The 27,327-nt window shown below is 38.9% G+C and overlaps 1 protein-coding gene across 7 annotated transcripts in view; it reads left to right on the forward strand.

The window, feature by feature from the left end:
* The window catches only part of GALNTL6 (polypeptide N-acetylgalactosaminyltransferase like 6), a 497,378-nt gene extending 475,164 nt beyond the window's left edge, over positions 1 to 22,214 (forward strand). For 3 of the 7 annotated variants that reach the window (XM_066996158.1, XM_066996154.1, XM_066996160.1), the window contains 3 exons: positions 8,033 to 8,149; positions 15,612 to 15,761; positions 19,516 to 21,467. In XM_066996158.1, coding sequence (XP_066852259.1) covers positions 8,033 to 8,149; positions 15,612 to 15,761; positions 19,516 to 19,737 — 489 coding nt within the window. In that variant the 3' untranslated portion in view covers positions 19,738 to 21,467. The other 4 variants (XM_066996156.1, XM_066996157.1, XM_066996155.1 and 1 more) reach the window with 4 other exon arrangements.
* Positions 22,215 to 27,327: the final 5,113 nt, after the last annotated feature.

Below are 27,327 nucleotides of genomic sequence, written 5' to 3' on the forward strand. Positions count from 1 at the left end.
TTACTGTGAGTTCTGTCCCTCTCAGATTTTGCTGGAGATTTTTTTGGGGTTCTCAGACCAACCAAAGAATGAAGTTTTTGACCAAAACGTTTGGTAAGACACCTTCCATTTCAGTATCTCCCCAGTGGTCAAGGATGATCTGTGGAGGGGATTTCTAAACACAGGTGCCTTTATAGTTTTCCAGATTTTTCTTTTAAAGCAAATTATATCGTTGCCAAATTTTAAAAATAACTTTCTGTGGTAGTAGTGGTCCTTAATTCTTCTTTGCAAGCTATCAGTTGTGGAAGTTCAAAGGAATGTCATTTAATTGTGTCTTACTACGTGCTACTCCTTCACAATAACAAATTCCTTTGTTGTTAATGCTTCTAATATCTTTGATGTTGTTGCACACACTTAATTGGATAAATTTGTACCAAGAGGTAACAAATTCATTAGTAGAAGCCAGGCTGGATCAGGGTTGTATGACTGCTACAGTGGTCTTCGACATGTATACATGTGCATCCTTCGAATACTGTGATCTATATGTGAGATCTAGAATTTCTACAGCCAGCCAAACAATACTTAACTCAGAATGTCTAAGAGGAAGAGATTGTGATTCAGGTATTAATTTTTCTAATATCATTATTAATGCACTATTTGCATAAAAGCAAGACTTCTTAAAAGCAAATCATACATCATAGCGGTGGTACCTAATCTGTACCTTAAAAGTACTTATTGAGTTCTTAGGAAGGAAGTTAAGACCAAAGACTTGTTTCCTCTAAGATATAGTTTCTTTAAAATAAAAAGAAGTTTCAGTCCTATTTTTTCCTGAGACTGTCACATTTCTGTGAAGTTTTAATTAATTTGCTGGTACTTGCAAAGGACTTGAACAAACTTGAAGGTCAATGACTGTCATAATTAGAAGCAGAAAGAGGAAAACAGACTGTGTGTTATTGCTTTGTAAGAATTCAAGCAGCTCTGGAAACCTTGCTGATTAAACACACCAAAAGTCTGTGCCAAAGCTGACTGTCATTTAGTACCCTCTCTGCTTGCACTTAGAAAGACTTTACATCTGCTTGCCTATGCCAGTCTGAGGAAGAACAAACAATGAGCTACTCAGGCAATTTTTGGTTCTGGTATTTTGATACATAGCTAGTAAGAGTGTGTGGTGTAAAAACAGGCGTCTCATAAACAGCTGCTACATAACTCCTCTCTTTTTGCAAACACACTTACGTAAAATCTGACTCTTAAATTTCTTGACAAAATCTATTCATGATGGTGAAAAAGCAAATTTGGGAAGCAAAAAACAGTTGTCTTCACTACACTCAACATGACCTTATTTTATGTCTTGTTTTTGTTTGTGCCTTTTGTCCTTTGTAGTTGGTGGAGTGTATATTTCCTTGATATTCTGTTCTGCCTTATAACATCTGAAATATGTGCAGTAAAGTAATGCAACGATGAATCTAGACAGATTAATTTTAGTGAGACTGTCAGTTCTGTGTCTAGGTGAGATTACCGTATTGTTTCCTCTCCCACCATGGAGAGAAGAAAAAAAAAAAAAAGAAAAGAGCAGGTTTTCAATTTAGATTTTGTTCTTTCCTTACAAATATATTGGAAGGGATGCTACCAGTTGAAAAACAGTAATAACCATCCCATTCTCTTTCAAAAGTGCAATAATTTATTAGTAGCATGTATTTGAAATCCTGTTGAAGGAAGTTAAAACAATAGCTGCATTAGGTGAGATTTGGATGCTGGTTGTTTTCTTAGGAAGTACTCCTGAACCTACAAGCTGTGATCTGCTGTGTGTGTATTGTGCAGCTTCCAAGAATATATTTGAAAACACATTTTATAGTAAATCAATCATATAATTTCAGCCATTGCAATTTACTTTAGACTTCATGAGCCCTATTGTCAAGGTGATATGAAAAAATTGATTTGTTTTACTGGGTCAAAAGGGAAATATTTAAGCTTGATTTCATTTGCTGTTGCACGAACTTGTTATTCAATGATTTAATACACAGCAAGTCTCTCAGTTACTGCAACAGTGCTGAGCTATAGGACCTTTTCAGTCCAGACCTCATGAAGTTTATAGAATTGTTTTACAGCACTGACATGAAGTTAAATCAAGTAGCATATCTGAAAAGGATTAAAACATAAGAACTCACTACCTTCTCTTTTGATAACTTTCTTTTTTAAAGTGTCATCCTCATACCCTTAACGAGTCAGTCCCAGCCCACCATGTGTCAGATGGGCACTGCACAAAAGCAGCATAACCAGCTATTCCCCACCCGGCACAGAGCGAGCGCTGCACAGCTGAGCTACTCAAAGCTCTTTCATCAGGATCAGTGTCATACAGAGTCCCCTGTTTCTTCAGTGAGGTCTTTGGCAGAGCTCGACTTCTTTTAACTTCAACTTTTCCTTTTTATTGCTCACACAAAGGATAAATACGCTTAAAATTGCTACGTATCAGTTGACGGGAAGGGTGGCTTGTTTCTGCGTATTTGATCTGTAGATGTTGATGGCCCTAGGGTTATCTGAGAATGTAAGCATACACAAAAACTGTCTTTAAGCGCTGCTCAGACAAAAAAAGCAGCATAAATGAACATTTGTAATGTCTTCCAAGAGCTACAGCCACTTTCTTATTTGTGGCATTGAATCAGATGTAAGGAAAGTACTCTATGAACTGGTAACACCAAGGTGCCTCTCATGTTGCTATATTGTATGGGGCACCCTAGGGATATTCATAGCACCATCTCCACCTTCGTCATTTTATGATGACCATGTTGAACACAGAGATGTCTTTAGGTTGCTGTGCTTCCACACTTTTTACTTTTGGTGCAGCTGGATAGTGCAGTGACGAGCACGCAGCACAGATCCCTGTGCCCGTGGGAGCGTCTCTCCCTCTTTGACTCACCCACTACGCTCCAGAAGGGCTGACAGCGGGGCCACAGGGCAGGCACTGCTGCAGCCAGGACATCTCACCTTGTCTCAGGAGCAAATCTTGCAGGAACTTGCAGTCTTGCTCAGAGTGTGAAGCCAGACCATCTTAATCTGCATCTCCCATGGGGAGAAGATTAATCATGTAATTGCTGAGTTTCTGCAAAACTCTGACATTAATTCAGCCTGAGGTCAAGTTATCTGGGAGACAGTATATTCTGCTGTATGTAAATACTGTTTGGGAACCCCTGATTTTCTTTTTATTTTGGTGTGAGATTCTGAAGTAAATTTATTTTTGAGTATGGTCAATTTCCCTATATTATTTCCTACTGGAAACGCATGTTGCCCTGCTTGTTGATGCTTCACATGTACTACAAAGTTTGTCTGTTCTCAGATTTCCTGTGAAACTGGAGATTTTGGAAGCCAAATGATTTGTACCTCAGCAGCTTTGCTCACACATGCACTATGTTGTCTTAGCTCTAGGAAGCTTTATACATGAACCTGGTGTGGATGGGCAAGCAAAAGTGAATGCCTGAGCGTTTGAAGTTGCAGATAATTTCAGTCACAGGTAAAAGAGAAAAAGGAGGTTGTGAAGGAGGGGAGCTGACTGGACTCTTGATATAGTTAAGAGAAATATCATTATCAATGGGGAAAAAAAAAAAGCTGGGAAATAGGACAAGGGAAGAAAGAGAGGAATTGAGAAATCCTTTGATACCTGAAAATATCCGAACCTCTGGTTTGTTTCTTTGCAAAACAAAGTTCCACAAATAAAACCAACCAAAGATACTGACAGATAGGCTCAGATGCATACTATGCTTTTCTTATTTATCACATGATACAATCCTAGGTGTTGCTCCACTCACTGATGAAGGGACAGAATTAAATCCTGCAAGCATTCCTCACCCACTGCATCCACCAGTGTAGCTCAGTTAAAGCAAGGCAGCAGCAGAACAGAGCACGTGTCTGGTCCTTTCTCAATGAAAGGGCTTAGCAGGGTGGTGGGAAGTAACTGAGACACAGAGACTGGCATGGGAACCAGAGATGAGTCTTTAACTGCCACAGCCTCCCTGTGGTGATTGCTGACCACAAATTTCCTTCAAGTATAAAGAAAACACTCTTTTAAATGCCCTTTCTGTTGAACAGTCAATTGTTCAACTGGCTAGAGTTGAAAAGGAAGCAACACTGAACGTGGATAATTGTGTAAATGTACTTTTAATATTCTCAAAATATTTTGACATCTTAAAAACCAATCTTAAGGTGACCAGTATACCAAATGTCTTAGGGGAACCACTAGCACTCTGGCTGCAAATAAATCCCATCCTTCCATCTGTGCTTGGGCCCACGGGTCAGCTTTCTCTACAAAGTAGTTATTTTAAGTGTCTCTCTCATCAAGACACTGGACGAACACTGTAGTCGTGATTGTTTCTGTTTATAGAGAAACACAGAGATGCTTTAATCAAACACATGCAAACCCTGAACTTAAAATGGAATATTTTAATAGGTCCTGATAATCCAATGCACTTGGTAGTGGAGCTGGCCATACTGACATCATCTGTCAAAAATATTTTGCATTAACAAGTCCTTTGTTCTTTTCCCTAAAAGTTAACAGAGAAATACCTGTTTATTGAATCAGCAGCTTCAAATGTCAAGAGGTAACAGTGTAGTCTTCAAATCTAAAGTATAGGCTTAAAGACCTCTCCTCCCATGTTATGGCTCCTGTTTTACATCATGTTCTTCTTTCCACTCTACTTCTGGGGAGCTAAGCTACTTCTTTCTCCAGGCCTCGCCTACTCTGCAAAAAAGCCTTTTTAACAAGGGCTGGCTAATGTAGAGAAAGGAAGCTGTAGTTTTAATGTATATTCATTGCTTTTTATAATATGCAAGATAATTGTATCTAGACTTACACCGTGATTTCTGCTCATGGCTTTCTACCTTATTTAAAGCACAGAAGTCAGATGCTACAACAGCAGCGATCTCTCTCTGTTGGCATGTCTATTTGCCAAAGATAGGTACAGCACTGAAAGAGCCTTTATGTCCTTACTCTGACAGCTTCAATATAGAAGAGGGAGAACACAAATCCATTAGAGTTTGTGTTCTCTGTGCTTTTACACCTCACCTGTTCTCTCTAAGAACTACAGGGTCCATAATCTTTCTCAGTATCTGTCCCAGTGTGCGTTAGGATGGCATTTCAAGAAGTATGCATAATGATATACACACAGCATCCCATGCTTTAATTCTAAAAAGGCGTTTAAGATCACCACTAACCACCCTTGTTAGTCCCTACAAACTCCTCAAAAACATGCCTTTCCCATACACATATCTGTATGTACAAATGATAGCATTTAAGGTTGGGCAAATAATCTTTGTATGTAGCAATTCAGTGCCCTACCCGCATGTGTGATAAGATGTCTCCTGTTCATCCCCAGTCTCCACAATGGCACAACCACAAACGTTGGAAATGTGAGTGTGTTAGGAGTGCTAGCTATTTCTTCTCGAGTTGTAGCTCATAACCTAACCGTTTGAAATGCATTGTGCCATGTGACTGGAGACAAGACAGTTCAAATGCATATTGATGTATAAATGAAAATAGAGCTTCTCTTTGCTTTGTTCCTGCTTTTCTTCCTTCTTCCGTGAAGGGATCTTAGGGGATTTGGCGGCAATGCAGTGCTGGTGTTCAGCAGAACATTCCCTGTGGTTCTGGCAGCAGCTTGATGGCTCAGTTCAATTTCTAGTGACTGCCAAGGCCACACAAAAATGCCAGAGAACAAAAGCACAGACTTGACTGAAATGCATGTAGTACAAAAAGAAAATGAAAACCAAACCACAACCCCTCTGCAGCTGACAGGAAGGATAAAACAAAAAAAGGTTGAATTAACATGTAAGCTGAAAAACAAAACAAAACAAAATAACCTAACTCGAAGAAACTGTTAAGGAGCAGAGGGAGTGGTTTCCAGCAGTGAAGGAACTAAATGTAGCTTCAGCACAAAGCTTTTCCAGAAATGTGTAGAATAAATTTACCACATATTCCAAATGAATGAGACAGGATGGAGCAATGTCATCTAGACAGAATTATGAAAGCTCTTTAATCCAATAAGTGTTCATTGAATGTGGAGTGTATTCTCTTTCATTTTACAATTCTGAATCCCATAAGTATATCCCAAGGATTAATGGTAATTGTTAGCATCTTCATGTTAATTAGCTCACACTCTTTAAGGACAGAACTGATGTATCATTTAATTTTGTATTAGGCCAATAATTTTTATTTATATAAAGTAAATTTAAGTGCACTGAGAAATGACTGAATGCTCATAATATTTGAAATAGATATTTCACTTAAGACAAAAAATATAAAAATAAAATCTTTTCCCCTCATTATTCTTTCTTGGGTTTTTTTGCTGAACAATATGAAAATGAAGGCAGAGTTGTTGAGAGCTGATTACATTTCATCCTTTTTTCAGTTAATGTGACTCTATACTATGGGGCTCGGTCCTGGGTTTCAGCATCTGGTTGTGTATATCAAAAAACTAGTATCTGACCTCTTCTACAGCAATTTCATTGCGTCAAAATAAGGAAATATACCCTAGAACTGCACTTGTCCAAGTCTTGGAGGAATATTCCTCTGAAGTCTGGTGAAGGCTCAGAGTTTCTTGGAGCCAATTGTTCAAACTGGTGCTCACATCATTTGCTCAATCTGCTCTTTTCTAAGCTAAACAAATGCAGTTCCTAAAACCTTTCCTGAAGGTGGTGTGGTGGTTTTGTTTGTTTGTTTTGATTTTCTCCAGTTCCTGTTGCTTTCCCATCTGTCTAAATCTTTCTTAGAACATGATGAATAGACTCAGTTCCAATCCTCCAGATTCAAGAATAGAGCAGAGCAGCTTTCCCGTGTGTCTTACAAGCATGAGGATTGCCCTTTTTGCAACGTTTTGTGCTGTGTTGTTTTCCATCCTGGTTTGGTTTTGGTGAGATACACAGTATTTAAGAGTGGCAGTGTTTACATTTGTCTAACATAATATGGCAACAATGCTGACTTCTAAAAGTTTTCCATGGAAAGTTACAAATGCCACCTCAGCTGAATCTCCTTCAGCATCTAGCTTTTCTTTTTTAAATATGGACCAAATTCATTGCAAGAATGTCACATGTGCACCTGCTTTCTATGTATTATATATACCAAATCTGAATGCAGCTCCATGCATGTGTGTAGGTTTTGGTTACTGTGTTTCTCTGTATCTCATTGAAGGGGAAAGTTGTTTAAGAAGTCCTCTTCACTATGGAAGTTTGGAAGGATTTTTAAACAGCTTAGCTAAGGTATTCGAGGAGAAATATACATGTATTTGCAAAATAAATATAACATTTTCCTCTTTTTAGTGGCAGTGGGCAGCCTTTTGAATAGTCCTCCAAAAATATCTCCATGACAGCAGTTGTACATAAACGGTATGACTAATAGTCACAGGTTAATTATTACTCAATTGTTTCAGTCTCAAAAATGAGATTTTCCTTTTAAGAATAAGTTCCACTGCAGATTGTTTGCAGAAGCATATGGACAAGACAGCACAAAGAACCTCTGGGTAAGCATAGTAAGTTAAGTACTTTCTAATTTTATGCACTTTGAACACTAGTTCAAACCTTATCTACAATGGTATTATTGTGTAAAAATAAGAATACGCATTGGGAAAGGGTGTGCCTGAGTCTTCAAGAAATATTGCTCCGAAGTCTGTGAGAGAGTCATTCAGAAATCATTTCCTCTTAATGCAGTTGATCTCACTTGCTCCAGTAAGAGGGGGGGGAAAAAAAAAAAACAAAAAAAAAACAGACTCAACTTTGAACTTTCCACACTTTTCTCTCTTAATTTCTTTGCATGAGACTATTTCATACAGACCTACCTTTCATTTGTTAAGCAGAGTATTTCAAACTTTGCTGCTTCCAAAGCTGTTCAAATAAAGAATAGGTCATTCCAGGAGCTGGTGCTCTATCCTGTAAAAAGTAAGACCCACCACATATATATAACTGAGCCTCAAGCCCCTCAGTTTCTAAGACAGTTGAATTCCTAGCTTCTTAATGTTGGAAGCTCTGTTCTGCAGCCTGGTTTAATGTAAAATGTCACTGCTTGGTTTTGCAGATTCGAAACATGGCAGCCGATCTCTGTGTGGACAGTAAACATGGAGCCACGGGGACTGAGCTGAGGCTGGACATTTGTGTGAAAGATGGCTCAGAACGGACATGGTCGCATGAACAGGTATTTTAACAGCTAAAAGGCAAAAGCAATGTCAAATTGTTACATCTCTTTTCCAGTTTCTGAACATTTCTCTGAGGTTTCCTCTTTTTATTAAGATAAAGCAAGGTGTAGAAATTATTTTTGAGTGATTGCTGACCTTAATAGTTTTTTTAAAAGTATGCTTTAACCTAACCTCAGAATTTTGTCATCTGTGCTATGTATTCTTCTGAATTTCCAACAGGAATTGTAATACCCAAAGAGCTTTGGGGTGCCCCATTCTACCCCGTTGTTTCATGAAAACACTTTGATTTCACTTCACTTACCTGAAAATATTTTAAATATACTACCTGGGTATGTAAAGCTCTAGTGGTTGTCTCCTTTTATGCTTTCATCTCAATAAACACAGTAAGCGGTCGTATGTTAAGTGAATAAGAAGTATAAGCGAGATAAATGGGGTGAAAGCCAGAAAGGGTTTCACAAGGATAAGGGATGATAAAGACTCAAACGTCCTTTTATCTAGGTAGGTTAGGAAGAAAAATATTACCTCCCAGGAGTATGGAGGAAAAGATCTCTCATTTGTACTCACCATGATTGTGAGTGCCATAGGAAAGAAATCATGACTCACTAGCTCTGGCCAACATGAGCAAAGAGAATCTGGACAAAAGGTACAACCTGACCATTTATTAGCAATTTTAGTGAACATGCCTTCCACACGGCAAAGTCACGGATTAGAAAAAATCACCAATGCTGAAGAGAAAAATTGACTTGGCAGTCATACATGGCACTTCTATAGATATTAAAAGTTCAGGAGAGAGGAGTTCTGAGGGATATTTGAAGTGCTGAGGTCAAAAAATCATTCTCTGAGGATACTGAGAAATGCAGGGGGAGGTGTGTTAGTGAATGAAGCTAAGAAGCTAAAGAATGATCACAATTTAGATAAGTGCCAACACAAGGGAGAGGAGATTGCTGAAAGAAGGCTTCTTCATATAGCTAGCAAAGGTAAAGCACAGTGATAGGGTGCTGACGTAGATAAATATATATTTTATTTTATTTTTTATGAAAGACATCCAGCAATTCAAACAACTATTTAAAGGAATTTGTATGGTCCAGACCATCATTGTGGCCTCTCTAGTTTCAAAATCTGCAAACATAAAGAGGTCCAAACCCTCACCAAGAACAGAGGGAGTCCTGACAAAGCCAGATATGAGGAAAGAGTAAAGAGGGAAGAAAACTGGATGAAAAGTTGTTAAAAGAAACAAAAAAATACCAGGGAAGCAGAAAAAAAGGGAGGCTTAAAGTATCATTTGAAGGAGCAAGTTCTGGTGAGGAAAGGGAAGGGACACAAAGGGAGAAGACCATCAGGAAGGACTCTGTGTTTCACCGCATTCCAGCACATCGTGATGCTTGGAAACAGATTCAATGCAATAGTCTTATTCTACACTAATAACAAAAAGTGACTTCATTAAGATAAATAGGGTTAAGTTAACACAGAACAAGTTCAACCAACCTCAAAGTGCTGAGCCAGAACTATGAAACCTCCCAAACTGCTTGACGTGTGCCTCGAGGGAATCATGAATTATTTCTGCGAGGCTGGAGTAGAACAGCACGTACCTTCTCGCCGCAGAATAGCGTTCAAAACACTGCAAGGGAACATTTTTCTGAACAGCATGGTACAGTTGCATTGGACGAGGACTGCCAAAATCCAAGCCAAGACATTTAATTCAATTTGCTGAACAGTTCAGTGACTTTTCTGGGTTGCTTAAGAGGGGCAGGAGCAGGATCCCACAGCTGATTGTTCGTTTTTCTTACACATTTCTCCAAGAGCTACTGTTTAAAGTGTGTAATTCAGAAAACAAGCAGCAGAGGGCAGCTCCGGACAAGCTGAACACAAACGGGCCCCAGGGAAGGTTAATGAATTAGCATCGTTGGGAGCTTCTCCGTGATGACAACCAGAAAAGAAGGAGCTTTTCAGCTCTGACAGAGGAGGATGAAAATTAATGGCTTTAAAATTCCCCCCCACACACCCTGCCCCATCAAATAATAATAATAATAATGCTATTTAACCCTCAAAATAGTCTGTTTTCCTTTGCTAACATGGGGATTGTTTGGATTCATTTGTGGTGTGTTGTTTATTTGTGGTTTTTTTTGTTGTTGTTTTTGTCCCAGAAGACAGGACCACATTCAAAAGCTGCTGTTCCAACTGATAGGAGCATAGGTGCCATTAGTTTATCTACCTGTCAATGTAAATCCCAGAAATCACGAGAACTGTTGAAGAATCCCTAGAAGAAAATTAGGGTAACATAAGTATAATTTCACTTTCTCCTAGAAAAAGTTCACTTCACTTTCTCCTTTATTTTCTAAAACTAGAAAATAGAACTTTTAGAATAAAGATGATAGGCATAACATCCATTACTGTATTACTAGGTAACTCTTTATTTGCATAATCTTGTTACTTTTAATATCCTATTGGTTTCATGATTAGTTTAGAAACAAAATGAAACTGATTGTAGTCAAATATTCAGACTCCTAATACAAGACACATTCATCCAGCTGGTGGATTTCAAGAGTGAGTCTGTGCAAGGTATGGGTTTTCAAGACGCCAATTAAGAAAGAAAGGAAAGAATTACAGAATCTGTGATTCTTTGAATCTCATAAACTTAAAGACAAAGCAGACTAGATAGTAGACTTGGCTGAAACTCAGAATTTCTATCCCATAGAAAATTACAGTACATGCAGATTATCCAGAGGAGAATTTTCGGTTTTCTTGTAGGAGAGAAATTCTGAAAATGTTTAATTTGGGAAGGTAAAAACATTTTGGTGATGCAGGGCTTGAATTTTTTTCAGAAACAAGATAGCATCCTTTCCCTTCATTTTCTTAAAGTTTTCCTCAGTGGAGTGACTGTGTGCACGGTTGTTAGCAGCCAATTTTCCATTGCTCTAGCTGTAGCTGATGCCTCTGTATCCTGTAGGTCCTCAGGAACCCAGAGGGCAAAATCTCAATTTCCACCCTGGCAAGCAAAATCTGCCTTTGTGTTAGTGACAGGTGGTAGGGAAAAAAAAATCCCACAAAGGTATATTTTAGATTGGGATATTTAGGTGAAAATTTCTTGACTAGCTGTCCTTACTCAATCCCAAAGGCTACACAGTCAGGAACGTTACCTGCAGTAGATGTTAAGATCACAGTCTAATGAAGCAGCTCCCAAGGAGAAAGAAGGCGATCTTCTACTTGCACCCACAGTAAGCTATGAAGATCAACTTTGTTAGAGTATTTGGGAAGAAATGCAAAAGAGCTCACCAGCCCTCAGATAGCTCCTCCTTATTGCTAGTACCTTCTTGAATTTGTTGCTTACCAGATTTCTATGTATGCCAGTAGACACTAGCAGTGTTGATGAAAATATCAAGTATTTTACTGTCATATTTCAAGTAGTGTAGACTGACACTGAGCTGGTCTTGTAACTTGTGGTGTAAATTTACAGGGAGTTCTTTGGAAAAATATGTTATATGACTGGTGTAGCAGGTGGTAGTGCTGATGGTATCACTAGACAGAGTCACAACCCCTTGTGCTCCTTGATTCAGCCCCTTAGCAGCCCCCAGGAAGGAGACCTTCCACCCCAGAGCTTTAAAAGCAAACAGCAGGCAAAAGCTTCGTGGATGTCTTGCACCTTTTCTGGTAAATAGGACAAGAATCAGAAGTGAAGGTGATTGTTACTGAGCTTTCTGGAAACTTCCTCAGAATTAAAAAACAGAGAGGAAGAAAAGGGGCAGGAGGGTGGCACATCTTGGTAATCTTCCACCTCCCTCTTCCCAGAACTACTACCTGGTTTGAGGGGAAATTGGGGCCAACCAAAGAGCAGCAAATGATGTGGTGGCAAGCATCTTCTTTGTCTTCTCAAGTCCTCCAGGCTGGCCAGGGAGTGATTGGACAGGCATCATCTCCAGCCCAACCCAGCCAGTAGCTGTGCAACCCACCCAGCTCTGTCTTCTCAGAGATAAAAACTCAAGTCAGAGTCTAGTTCACAAATGTGACATTTTGTCTTTGTGCAGGGCACATGTTGTCTGCTTAAATCTTGTGCTATGGCCTGAGCACAACGGTCGCTGAGGCCAGGCAGCAAGCAACCAACCAATGTTGTCAAGCTGGAGAGCATTAATGGTTTCAAAAGGGCCTTTGTCCTGTAGACAGTCCCAAAACAGTGGCTGTGTCAGGCAATCAATTTTCAGGCCCAGTGCCAGTTACAAATTAAGCTCTTCTTAAAAAACTAGATAGATGGAAAGCTGTATTTTTCCAAGTTGTCCTGTGACAGGGCTAGGCCTCATCAAAAGCTAAAGCACACAGGCTGAGAAAATACTTGTTTGCAAACACAGAGGATGGGGCCTTGTTTTACAGGGTCTGTGGTAGGACAGGAGGTGGAGGAGGAGGGAGGAAGGAGCCAAAAGCAGAGAGAGTTTCTTGAACTTGACAGGGAGCAGCAGCCCTGGAAACTATGAGTGAAAAGACAGACTGCTATCTGTTTCTAATGTGCTTGGAAATCTCTTTGCAGCCTTGTTTCAAATCTGGAAACGGATGGGAGTGAATGAAGGAGTACAGAGGGTTCATCCGTTTCTCATGAAGTCAGGCTCAGATGGCTCCTAACAGCTTGGGCCAAAGGAACAACATCCAAAGTGATGGATGGTGGCAGAGCAGAGCGTTATGTGCTCAGGACCACAGCTAATAACACATAGCATTGTTACGCATTATGCAGAGGAAAGATCATTTTTATATCGGCCAGATTTAGTGTTGAAGTACACAGGATTTGATGTGTAATGGAGGATATCATAGAATGGTGAGATTGGAAGGACACAGGCCTTCAAATTTTATCCATAAGTTTTAATATTTTCTATAAATTTTAATACTAATTGTGTGTAGAGAGAAGTATAACCTTTTTTTCCAGTCATTTTTTTCCTTCTTTCTTAGTTCTAAAGTTGAGTTTCTGCCTCTTAACAAGGTTTGTTTTACAGTAGTATCACTGTGGAGAAGATGTACTTTTTAATTTGTAAATGCAACTGTGCTACAAAACATCAGGCTAAGAAGGAGGGGAAGGAATCTGTGTTAGTCTAATCAATAAGATCTAGTATTACACAGATCCCATTTTTCAGTGGAAGGGAATAAAAAAACCCCTAAGTATTACCAAGTCAAGATTCTTGACTTTCAAACAGAATACAGCCCTGGCGGTCTTCAGAAACTACACAGGAGTGAGAAGGGCAAAGGGATACCCTGCATCAGTCTGATCTGATGTAAAAGCTAGCTTTAGTTTTTTCAGGTGTACTGATCCATTCAGTGCGGCAGTAGTCCTTGAGCCAAGGTCCAGAGAGCAACAGGAATGGCCCCTCAGCTCACCGATGATGCACAGAACGAAAAATTTGGAGAGCCAGCCACTGGGAAAGATGAGAAAGGCGCTGCAAGAGGACCTCTCTCTTGCAAAATAGTCATGAGAATGAGAATATTGCAAAACTACTGTTCCACACCATTTCTCTAGGTATTTGTTATTCATCGCTTTGAGCTCCAGGTTTATTACTTGGCTGTAGAAAAGTAAAGCAAAAGAGAGGAAATTGCTTTTGCTGTTTTTTCCTTTAAAGGAAAATCATCTCAGGCTTCCCTTTTTCTAAAGATGCAACATTATAGCTTTTTTTTCCTGTATCAAATCTTACTTCTGACTTTGCTTGTGAAATGGTAGCCTATTTTTCAGGGAGTCCATGATGCTGCTTCCAAGAAACATGAATAAAAGTGAAGAAAGATTTAACCTTTTAAGAAGCAGGAATTGGCTTGAAAATGAAGTTAAAGCTGTCCACTGCATTTTACTGCAGATAAATCTAAAATGCACTCCGGGGGAAAGAAGAAATGAGCAGGACACAGGGGCAGACTGAGCAAATGCTGACTAGAAAACCTACAGTACAGAAGTAAATAGGAAACGACAGCTGCTAACAGGCAGAACAAGGGCTTACAGTGAGACACCAGAAAAAAAGTAAATATTCAGATATATGCTTGCATTCTGTGCCTGCAAACCACAGGAAACAATAATGCCTCTGAAATGCGGTGTTTAGAGGATGGTATAGCATTGAAGATGCAGCATTTTAGAAGGATGTATCTTTTAGGTAGACCACAGAGAGAAAATAGCTATCACAATGAAAGGGTCAAAATCTGGGAACCACAGCAGGAGTATTCCAGATCAGACCCACATTACACTGAGCTTTAGTCTGGATTGGTAGAGACTGGTTCTAACACCAGGAAACGTATACATTGTGGGGAGCAGGTCGCTAGGGCAGTACTGAAACTACCCTGAGATGAGATAGCTGGGGTGCTGGAGGCAGTCTGAGCACAGCCTGTGGAGCTGCTATTCCGGGTGATGAGCCCGTGTGCGGTTCCACATGAGTGGTCACAGCTAAATGGTTTCCACTAGCAAAGTTTGCTCATTTAAAGAGAGCTTCGCTTTCTCGGTGTTATGCTTCAGTTTGTACTGTGGAAAAACAAGAGCCAAGCAGAAAGCCATGGAATAGCACTTACACAATAAAATAAAATAAAATAAAATAAAATAAAATAAAATAAAATAAAATAAAATAAAATAAAATAAAATAAAATAAAATAAAATAAAATAAAATAAAACAAAAACAAAAACAAAAACTTTACAGCTCTCAGCAGAGCTTCTAGATAGCAATTTTCAAGCTGCAACCTGTTTTCTGCAAGGATTGGTCCACAGGAAAGGAAAATGTGCTCTGCATCTTTAAATTTGATGCTGTCAGACCTGTCACCTTCATCTTATGATTGAACAACTGCAGTGTCACAGCATAATTTCAGACAGCTGGTGCCTGATTGAGAAGAATTCCTCTGTTAACTGTGAGCCTCCACAGTTCCTCTCAGGAAGCAAAAAAGAGCTGTAACAAGCTGCCTGTAGCTCACAGGTTTCACGATAGAAAGACCGTCATTTAGTGTGTGTTGTTTGGAGAAAAAAGACAGTCAAGAGAAGATATGCTAACAGCATCCCATATAAACAGAAGGGAACTGTTCATTAAGCATAGAGGATATTCTGGGATGGGAAGATCTCTCTAAGTGACTTCTTCAGACCCAAACAAGAGCTAGAGGAGTGTCAGCAGCAGAGGTTTTCTGAGTCCCTGGTAGCTGCAGATCTCGTGTGCACCAGTGTGCCTTTAACTGGGGTAACAAAAGGCTTAACACAGCATATTCCCTCTCCTCTTCAAAGCACTGTGTCATCAGAGATTTTTCCCTTCCCTACGATAAGCAGCTGATTATGCCTTCCTGGGGTTACTCCGCATTGCTGTTGATGCACTTTAATTAAGGCAGTTGGAATCACTGAATCATACACATGTAGCATCTCACTTAATCAGAGGCTGTGATGTACAGAGCAGGGCAGCATGCATTGAGCTTTGTGCATCTGTTTTTAAACGTTTCCCACTAGTAACAGATTAATGCATTGCCTGATTGTTTTTCTAGCTCTTCACCTTCGGCTGGAGAGAAGACATCCGCCCTGGGGAGCCACTTCACACCAGGAAGTTCTGCTTTGACGCCATCTCGCACAGTAGCCCTGTCACACTGTATGACTGTCACGGGATGAAGGGAAACCAGCACTGGAGCTATAGGAAGGTCAGAATCACTCTGGGTCATTTCAGAGGGTCAGACTTGAGTCTATATTCAAGTTAGTGCAGACTTGTGTTTTCCCATCAGAGAAGTTGCGTTTTAAAATCCACGCTGTTTTATTCCAATTTAATTTTGTGGTAATCTCTCTAGAGTATGTTCCTGTTGAGCATTCAGCTATTTAGGTCAAATTCAAATGAAAATGGATCTGATCCAGCTCAGAGGGTGTCTGCGTTGGATCCATTCCCTGAAAGGTGTTTTACCATTCTGGCACTTCAAGACACTTGTGTCATTTTAGCAGAGGCACTATTGGAAGTATTTTCATCCAATGTGACAGCATTAAGAAATGCTGCTCATGAGTTAAATATTATTATTCTACTAAGTTTTATGAGTGGAAGAAATATCTCCCTCAAAAAAACCCAAACCAACATTAAAAGCACTGCTGTAAGCCCAAAGACGGCAGGAGTTTATAAATTAAAGATAAGCAGCTTAGACACTACTTTGATGTGCCAAGTTTCAGCTCATTTTGATAAATCGCTAAAAATGGGAGGTCAGTCTAGGAAATGAGAGAGCCTCATTTAGGGTTAAAAAATAATAATAAAAAAAAGTCCAAGTAATGCTACCAAGTTTTTTTTAAAAAATGGTTAATCAGTAAGTTGCCTTGATAAAACATTTCACTAATAAACACTGTATTCCAGGCAGAATAAGGACATACATTTCTCTGAAGCACCAAGGACTTCCTCTCCTGCATCCTTCACTTTTCAGTGACCACTATGCCTTGTCATCTTGGGACCTAAGTGCCAGGAATTGGATTTTGCCACGTAAACCTCAGTAGTGCTTTCTAGATTGAAATGATTCATAGGAAACTAATTCAGAAGCATTAAAAATAGTTTTGCTCATACTTTTTTTGCTGATACTTTTTCTGACTACCTACTTTTTAGCCTGTGCCTTTTTTTTACTGTATTTATCTTTTAATCAGAGATGCAATGCAATATTTTCCAGAAACACATTCCCTTTGAAGCTGAGGTATTGCTTGTAATAAAGTTAAAATGTATGGGTCAGATATTTAGAGGACATAAATTGTCATGGCTGTATTGCTGCATATCTGGCTTTGTAATGCCATTATAATACCTTCTTGCTTCAGAACCCTTCCAATTTATCTTTTTGCTTACCCAAGCTGTAAGAAAGAAGCTTTCATACCTTTAGCACTTCAGTGGTGCCTAATGTAGCTGGTTCATAAGAAAAATGCAGGTCTGGAGCTGCCCTCTTTGTGGCTCATCACCTTTGATGTGGACAGTATACAGCAGATAACCCAAAAGAAATGACATTTGAAAAAAATACACAGTGTGAGTTCTATTAAATCCTCTGCACAGCTTCATTTTTCATTTCCAGAAGGCTGACAGGGCTCATAAAAATTCTGAATGCAAGGCAGGCATTTCCATCTCAGCAAAAGACACCACAAAATTTTGTGATGATGGAAGTACCGACACAGTCCCAACTGTACTAGTAACCTGACAGCAAGCTGATTAGTTTGCATGAGTACTTACCATTTAACTATAAAACTTCAGATAAAGAAACTGTAGTTGATAGTGAAAATATAATTTCGTTATTATTATTTAGGCTTAGTTTTAGTTTGGCTACACATTAAGTAGGTTTTGATTGTTTCACAGTGTTTATTTCCTTAGATACAGGGTAGATTTATAGTAGAGATTTTTGGTGTACAGCTATACCAAAAAAAAAAAATCCGAATGTTATAATCCTTATCTAGTTTTGGAACATCTAGGCAATGGGATATATACTGCTTCCCAAGGAGAAATAGACCAAACAAGCAAAAGGATGCTTATATCAGTTTAATGCTTCTATAATAGAGCCCTTTACCTAGAAGACAGTATGCGACTAAAATTGCACCTTAAAAAATAGGAGTAATAGTCTGTGGTTAAATAAGAAATGTCTCCTTTTGAAAAAGAAAGAGAAGATCAGCAACTGTGTTCTGTTCTTTGCATGACTTACCAAAGCCATAGTTTTTTAATGGTCATTTGTTCATCTTGCCATTAATTCTTCCCATCTATTAGGAAAAATGACCTTGTTTGTCAGAATCTTATAAGATGCTTAATATAAAGCATTTCTTATCATGCTGTCATGCCATTCCTATAAAACTAGAAGATGAGTTTTTTATTAATTTAAGGGTCAGTCTCTTTTCATGATTATTTGCATCCTCAAGTCACTGGTGAGCTCTGAGCAAGTAATTGAAAGTCTAGAAAGTCTGTGATACTAAGAAATAATTTTTTTTTAGTCCAAACTATTGGTGTGTAATAAACCAGCCAAGTATACCCTGTAAGAAGTGATGAAGTAGCCTGAATCCAGGTAATATCATGAACATCACTGTGGATTAGAAAAATAAGGAAGTGAGTTTAATACTAGAAAAACAATATTGACACTGTAATGGGGTTTTGTAAACAATTCTGGGAGCAATGGGAGAAATCTGAAGATATTAGAGATTTTGGAGAATAATGGCTTTCCAATCTAAAGCCATTTCCTTGGCTCTGTTTACAATTCCTAAGCGTGCCAGAGATGAAGATCAACGGTGTCTACAAATTTCCATTCCTCCCAGTGAAGGAATATGCCTCAGGTTTTCAGCTTAGTGTCACTCTGAGGTAATACATCAGTTCTTATAAAGTATGATTAAAATTTATGTGCCCTAGTCCCCTTAGTACTATTTGTAGAGCACAGGTATCCAAGAGAGAGCTGATTTAGTAGGTCTTTAAAAAATAAGTTATAATCGTGCAAAATCAGTTCCATTATACTATAATTTTATGCTGAACGTAGTGATTACAATAGATGCTAGACTGACAACGTCAAAAACTCTGCCCAGAATGGCGTGGTTTGTTCATACTTTCCTGACAGCTTCAGGGACAAACTGTAAGAGTAAGTTCACTCTTCACTCAGTGGGCCCATAGATTATTTCCTCAGACAACCAAAGACATGTCATTGTGATAGTGGTTTTTATCATATGGACATCTGTCCTGCTGAAACTGCGCTGAGGCTACTGACTAATTTCAGATAAACAACTGCAGCTACCAGCTGATAATGACTTCCAGTTGCTGTTGACCTTGGCCATAGTTATAGCAGTGACCTAGAAGAAATGAAAGGCTCTGTGTCTCATTACCAACCCCCTGAACTGCCAAGGCCTATTATCTTATGGAGAAGTTTCTCCTACAAATAATATTCAGACTTGCCGTCATGCAGAAGAAAAAAGAAATCGCTCTGCTCATTTCAGATGTTAGAAAGGTCTCCACAGGGTCCTTGTGGCTTTTTAACATTGGTGTAAAGAGGAATTTATATATTTCTCCCAGAAAGTTCTTCTCCGGGATACACACAACTGTTACCCCTTAAAGTCCTCAGCCTGTTTCCATTGAAATCCATAAGAACAGCAGGCTTTGACCTTAGGTCAGTGTAAGCTGGAGATGATAAATTAATAGGCCTTTATACATCGTTAAGTCAGCCAGAAGTTTTCCCAGAGTAGTAACTATGTCCCTCTTCTTGAAAGACGCTCTTCTCTCCTAATAACCAGACTTGCTAAAAGAAGGCACCAACAATGCTTCATTCAAAAATTGCATCCCCTGGCTATTTCTGTGAGAAGACAGACCGCCAGCTCTCTTTGAAAAGGCCGGAGTGTTTTTCATAGCACGCTTTTTGCAATGAAACAGCTTCCTTTCTTCTTGTACTAGCTACTGTATTAAAGCTTCTAGTATTCCATCTTTAGCTTCCTAGCAGCTTGGCTGACCTTGTCCCCAGCTACGATGCGAGGAAAACCAGACGTCACCTTCCTGCGAGGCGCCGCAGCAGGCAGGGAAGCTGTGCCACATCACTGCCCACTCCCCATTTCAGCCAGTGCCATCCATCGGTCACTCACAGACCAGGAGGAGCTGGTGAGGTGAAAAAGGGCACATACACCACCCCGGAGGGTGCTTGGGAGCTCTGGTAGGACCACTCGTGACACACTGAGGACATGACATAGAGCAAAATGGGCCCCTACCCACCCCATCCACACAAAGGCGGTCAGTTTGGTTTAGTCCTGTTAGCTTTGACAGCTTCCCTCAGACTTACAGTCCTGTGTGTACATGTGGTTAGCAGCTTCCTCGGGGTAAAAGTTGGAGGTGAATACTAGTGTCTGTGACAGGCAGGTCAAGCACCATCACTCTCAACGAGAGCACAATGACGTACTTTCGAAATTGCTCTTTGTTGCATATACTAAATACTAAAAAAGGATATTGTGCTTTACCAGTGTTTCATACCCCTCAGAATCAAATAATTTATTCTTTCATAAATTAAAATCAAAAAAGAAGGAGAAGAAGCTTTCCTTTTCAAAAGTGGCTTCTATTTCTTTTTGGCTTATTGTGTTGGTTTTGGTTTTGTCTTACTACTTTTTTTTTTTTTTGAATGGTGCGTTGTTTTTAGTTCAAGAGGTTTCTGTAAGATTATCGCTCAGCACCCAGAGCACTCCTGTGAGTTTTTAATCAACTGTGATTTGTCAGGTAGCTTTCTTTTTTCCTCTTGCAAACTGGGCAAGCAGGCACATCCCCGATTAGTATTAAACTACCGTCATGTTTGGCATGGAGGAGGTTGGAGCCTGCATGTGGTTTACTGAGAGTAATCTGAAATTTATTTCAACAGATACAGTAACTGTATTGTATAGTCCCTGGGAACTTCAAACCAACCAATCACTCCCACGTCTGTCTCTCTCAACCACTTGCTTACATGGACTGAATAGGTTGAAACTCCCCAACAAATACCAGTTGCTTATCTGGGTACTTTCTGCTTTACCAAAGATTCACAGTCAGGTTATTAAAAATAAACTCAATTTTTGTGAAGTAAAATTAATAAAACTAATAATCATAAAGATCCCTTTTAAAACAACATAATCTATACTTATCCTCCCAAAATCTCCATAGGGAGCTAAAACAGTGTTATAATTTCCTTCTTAGGAGTAGAGTACTTCAGTGGCTTGTCTTATCAAGGCTGCAGGCAAAGTCTGTGTTTTATGGGGTGAGAACTGAGATCATCAGTCCTGTGTCTGTCTGTCTGTCACAGTATTCCAGTTAATATTCATTACTGACATCTTCATCAAGTTGAATAGTACCCAGTTCCCAGACATATTGTTACAGATCCTCCTGCCCAGAAGCACAGTAGAAATTGTCAAAAAACAAACCCAAGCAAAAAACAGACTTTTCAGGTTCAGACATTTAAGTGGGGCCCAGGGAAGCACATGATATGCAAAGATTACCTAAAGACATTCTATCTTTTCATTGTATTATGTAGTTATTATCTAAAGACCAGAAGATGTCTTCTCATTCTTTCCTGATCCCCAGTTTTTTGGAGAATAAAAACCCAAGGAAAAAATACTAGATTCTCTACAGCTTCATAAATTAAGCTGTGGTTATTACCCAAGGTTATGACAGAGTATACAAAATCATTTCAGACAGGGTTGTGTTAATCCATATTCTGTAAAATGAGAACACTTCCAATTACTTGGCATCTGCTACTTAATTGTATTTTTTTCTCATTCCTGTAGGACAAAACTTTGTTCCATCCGGTAAGCAGCAGCTGCATAGATTGCAACCCAGCTGAAAAGAAGATTTTCATGAACAGATGTGATCCTTTATCTGAAACTCAACAGTGGATTTTTGAACATATTAATACAACTGTTTTAGAAAAATTTAACAGCAAGGCCAGTTCCTAGGGAAAAAAAAAAAATGAACACACCCAGTTACATACAGCCTGCAGACTACATTTTCGCCAGCATCTGGGTCAAAGGAGTCAGGAATTAAATTTCCTAGATCCAGGAAGTCTGTCCTGAGGATTAAGAAAATGCCACAGCAAGAGCCAGCAGGCTGTCCTTGTGGATGTACTGTATCTGAAGAACTTGGCTAGGAGCCTCACCGGATGCTGATGAGAACTTCAGGCTGAAAACTCCCTTGCTGGTCAAGGGAAAACTTTGTTTAAGAACTGTTTAAAAGTACTCCAAGTTAATAAAGTAAAACAAAACTCTAGAGTTTCTCAGGTCAAGTCCTGCCGTAGTGAGTAGTTCAGAACAGATGCTATAATTAGGGATGGGTATATGGTGTGCATGACGGCTACAGGAACCTGAAGAAATCCCAGGTTTTAGAACTAAACATACTAGTGGAAGAATAATGATGTCCCAGCACTCCCCAGACAAGACATATGCTCTGTTGATATTCTCTTAATAAAAGGTTGGGTTAAGCAGGTTTAACCCTCAGAACTGCTGCAATTAATTTTAAATACCTCCCTTTTACATTCCATTCATTACCAAAATAGGAATGGTAGAAATCTTAGGGTCTAGAATTACACTGTAGTGAAGCATGAAATAAACTGTAAGATTTTGTCCTCATATTTCCCCCCCTTCAGTTGGGAAAAAAAAAAAAAAAAAGTAAAGCAATTAAATTTCTATACGTGGTATATTTAGCAGTTGTGATTCAAATCCCATTGTCACACAAGGTGAGATTTTTTTCAGTGACAAATATAACATCAGCAGCTGCAACATAATGGAAGGCTTGTGTACTATCTATCTTTTCTAAAGGTAGACTCCTTACCAAAGTATAAATTAAATTTAAAATAGGAAGAGAAAAAAACGTCATGAGAGTAGGAAATAATTGCATACTGCATGCTGAACTAGGTTAGTCAAATTAATATTGGTACACTGCCATCACCTAAAAAAGTGTTGACTCCCCGTAGTGCTGCTTTGAAGATCTTGCAGAGATCATATGTTGTTCTTGACAGATAGCTTGGAGAGAAAAATCGACATGAAACTAGTTGGGTGGTTTCAGAGTTCTTGATGAAAACCATGAGGGAAATTACATGAATCTTAGTTATCAAAGAAATGGCACTGTAGATCTTATGATGGAGGAAAAGAGGAGTGCAAACAAGTTACATGTTATAATATTTTGGTGTTTGCACGGACACAATTTAGATTCAGACAGATTTCTGTCACGCTGATGGTCATTATGGCATGTGGTGTCCCTAAGAACCATCAAGCTATTGGCTTGAGAGGCCTACGGTTCTTTTCCGAAGAAATCGGTTAATACTGATATGTGGAACATAATTGACAAGTTTGGGATTTTTCAAGGTAAGAGCACGTGTGTAAGTATATCCAAAAAGTATATGGACTGCTTTTGCTTGAAACATGAATTTACAGATGAAAGCACCATAAATACGGATAGATGACATTCCCTAGAGGTGGCTCGAACAGTGCTGTTAGGTTCCAAAAATATCATATGTAATTAAGTTGATTATTCTGATTCCTGGAGAGGTGGCTTTCTAGCCAAACTACTGATGCGTAGGCAACCCTGTTCTGAGGGATAAGGGTGAATGTGTTTTATGTATTGCTCCTTACACTGTGTTTATGCACAAAGAGCACTGATTGCATCCAGAGGATGGTTCTAATACAATTAGTATGCACTATTTTATGACAGCACCTAGTAGTTGTAGATTAAGACCCAAAATTGTAGGTTGTAGGAACTTTTTAGGAGGGTAATGAGATCCTGAAGCATTTAGGATGCGTGCACTTAGAAAATTCTGAAATGCATCCATACTGTGAGTAATTGTCTCAGGTTATTGAAGAGACCTTTCAATTAATCTAAAAGTAATGTCTATAGAGCTAGATTTCTCATTTTATGATTTTAAAGCAAATTAACTTGTTTAGGTATTGTTTAAATTTAATTTAAAGTTATGGTGCACTGAAGAATGGAGGCAGTAAGGCTGCTGTGTGAGGATACTTCAGATTTATGTAGCTATCAGTACAAAGGACCAGACTGGGCACTGCAGACTGCCAGCCTTCCCAGGTGCAGTGCTTGTAGTATCATTTATTTGCAGCCTGAACATGAGAAAAGAGGATTTAGAAAAAGAAGAAAATGGGCACCTAAAATGTAAATGCAGTCTTCAAGCTGCTGATTGAAAATGGCCCCAAACTGTCAAAGTCTTGGAAGCAACACTGTCTGCCCAAAATAGAGAGGCAAAGGAGAATTGCTAAACCATCTAAGCAATTTATATTATGCACACATTGGTAGGGTTATATCATTCAGTGTCTGACTGCATCTCAGTGGTCTGATTCTGAAATGTCTAATGGGAACTAGACTGCTGTTGGGGCAGAGTTCTTGTATGCTTTTTACAACCTTCATTGATTAATATTGCACAGCATCCTGTACTGCCAAAGGAAACTTTCCCATTACTCATAGTTGGACACTGACTGTAAGCTCTAGCAGTCCTTGTCAGAAAACAATCCATATAACTGATATTCAGATGTTTTGGAAAAATGTATTCAACATAATATTTTTGTTTTTTATGGGCAAAATATAAGAAAAAATATATTAGAGTTTGTTGTGTGTCAATAATAAGCAACTTTTGATTAATCTGGAAATATACAGTTAAATGAATGTCCAGATCTTGCAAAGAGTTTAATAAGAACTTGCCACAGTGTGGTATAAAAACACACACACATATACATATATGTATACATTACTAGTGGAAAGAGACAGATGGAGCAGAGAGGTTTGTTTTCAATTCTTGGGCTGAGATATCAAATATTTAGTATAACCAGAGCTGCACAGAGGAAAAAAAAAAAAGTGTATATAAATATCTGGAGCCATTAGCCTAATAGAGAAGACAGTTATCTCACTGTTTTCAGCTTAAGCAAATTCCTCTTTCTAAAAACTGACACAAAAAAGCTAGCATGCAGCTTCTCCACAGGCAGCTATAATCCTCCTGCTCTGCATAGAAGGTGGCCCTAGGGACAGTGTTTCAGAGCTGTGCTCCTGTAGCATTTGGGGTGATGGATTCGCAAAACGGTTATGACTTGCTAAGCACAGGACTCCTTCAACAGAAAGTATTATTAATAATATATGATCATCCCTACCTCTAAATTAAATTCTGTCTTGAGTGTTCTCCAAAGCTTTCTACTGATGACAGCATTTCATGACTAATTTAACGTTCAGAATTTCTTTAAGTCTTCCAGCAACCATATCTTTTCCACCCAACAGACATCTGAGCAACTCAAAAGATCAGATGGACAGGTATATTTTCCTGTCATATTTCACCAGGACCATTTAACTTCAATATGCATTTCTCCAAAAAACTATGAAGTTTCTTCCAGAAAAATGCTTAAAATGCAAGGTACTTCTGAATATATTTTGAATCTAGTGCACAGGTAGCATTAGCGATGTAGGCTGGTAATTTTAGTGGGGCTCTACTAACCTTTCCCAGCTGATGATTCTTTCAGTTTGTCTATTGATGATTTTATGATTGAGAGCGCTTTAATCAACATGCCCCAAAAGATCTATGCATCATAAGAGTTCATCAGCACCTACCCTAAACCTTTTTCCATTTAAGATTATCCGACTCTTTTCATGGTCACCAAACTACCACTACAGGAGATGACAGCAATTGGAAAACCAGGACAACAAAAACTCTAAAATCGTGTATGTTTCCCTGTGTATATTCCAAAATCCAAACGAAACAGAAGCCCTAGCAGAGAGGGCTTAAAGGAGAGAGTATTTGGGAAATAAAGCATTTCAGAGGCATGCCAGAGAGCATCCTTGTTGCAGAGGCATGATGAGACTTCACTTTTCATTGGACATGACCTTATTTCAGGAAAATGAGGTAGTTTTAGAACAAATGTTTTCTGCAACATTATTGGTATTTTAATGATATAATGTGTGCTTCCTGAGTGTTATCAATTTATAAATAAATGGGCTGTAGCTCCTGAACTAGGTCGTCTTCATGATAAAGATAGCCTAAGCTTGAAAGGAAGCCGACAAGCACTTAACAACCTTTGATTACTGGCAATTTTCCAAGCATCAGTGTCTCTGTGGCCTCAGTGAAATCGGATGCCAGAGAAGATCACAGAAGAAATGTACATAAATAGCCTAACCAAACGTATTCGATGGATTGCACCCATTTAAGAGCGGATATCACCTTTGTTAAAAAAAAAAAAAAAAAAGAGAGAGTCATAATCAGAATTAATTTACATTTTTACTGATAACTTCTGCAGAGGGCCGAGGGAATGGTACTATTTCAACCCACCCAGGCAGAGTGGGGATGAAGTGCTTTGGGGAGGCTTTCAACGTGGCTGCCACCAAGGGTGCATCTATCGTCTGGTTAAAGAGCATCAATCTTTAATGCTGGAAGGCCAGAAATTTTTAAAAGAACAGAAGGTGTACATTAAGAAAAAAAAGAGTATGATGATAGGTTACTTTTTAAAATCCATCAATTATACAAGCCATTTCAAAACCCTTGAAAACAAAAAGCTGATTGGAAGTAGCTTTTTTATAGCTGGTATTAGGTATAAAAGGTTAATGAATTCATTTATATAACTCCCTTACAAATCTGTTCCATATATCCTTTTAGAAAGAGCACAGAGGTCCCAGAGTGCTTTTACATCACATTTTGAGGATCTCGCCCTACCTGGAAGTAAGTTTTGAAAGACCTTTAGAAAATTTATATATTAAAAAAAAAAAAAAAAGACGTGAATATTATGTCTAGTGTATGAAGAGATTTTGCTAAATTTCTTCATCCAAAATAGTACCCGCTGACTGGAAAAAAAATAGATGAATAAGTACTATAGTTAAGTAAATCCTTGGTGTGTAGTGCTTTCAATTTAAGATTTCTACTCTTTAAGAAAAAGTACAAAGTTTAGTGAATCTGTGTAGTTAGTTGCTGACAGTTGTTTTGTTGGTTTTTTAACCACGTGATACGTAAATCTGTCCTGAGGTGTCCTGTAACCTCATATTTTTCTTGTTATAATTTTGAATGCACTGGGCTGAGAATAATCTAGGCAGAGAAAAGCCTTTAAGAACTATCTAACTGTGTAAAAAACAAACAAACAATGAGCAAGTTTAGCTAGAGAGGAACTGAAAAATGCATCACATTTCCAAAGCTTCAGCAGCATTTAGAAAATACATTTACTTCGTGTGATGGCTCTGTGCCCTTTCAGTGTATCATTAATATCACTGGCATTACCCCTGGAGAAGGATTTCTGAAAATGATGTGCTATCATTTGGCACGGTTGATGGACAGCGTGCTGCCAGAGAAAAAAAAAAATCACTTTGTAGAAACAGTTCCTAAAAAAATGCATTCAAACATTGCAGTCTGGTATGTCTTCAGAGTCTTAGCTATTTATGAAGTTCCCACTACCTCAGTTTTTTGTTTGTTTGTTTTTAGACAGGACCAGACAGAGCACTGGCACAGGTTCCCCAGAGGGGCTGTGGGGTCTCCCTCCTTGGAGATCTCCAAAAAGCCACCTGGACGCGGTCCTGGGCAGCCTACTCCGGGTGGCCCTGCTTGAGAAGGGGTTGGACCAGGTGGACTTAGAGGTCCCTTCCAGCCTCAGCCATCCTGGGATTCTGTGCCTCAATGGCCTTTATGAAAACAGTGCATACAACAGAGGAGCAGAGAGGACATGCATTAAAACAAATAAGAATTTGTGGTTACCTAAAGATACCTAGTCCACAGGCACGTTAACTATACACAAAGATAAATCCGTTGCTTTTGTGTGGCCCTTGTG

The sequence above is a fragment of the Anser cygnoides genome, chromosome 4 (assembly GCF_040182565.1).
Source record: "Anser cygnoides isolate HZ-2024a breed goose chromosome 4, Taihu_goose_T2T_genome, whole genome shotgun sequence".
NCBI classification, from domain to species: domain Eukaryota; kingdom Metazoa; phylum Chordata; class Aves; order Anseriformes; family Anatidae; genus Anser; species Anser cygnoides.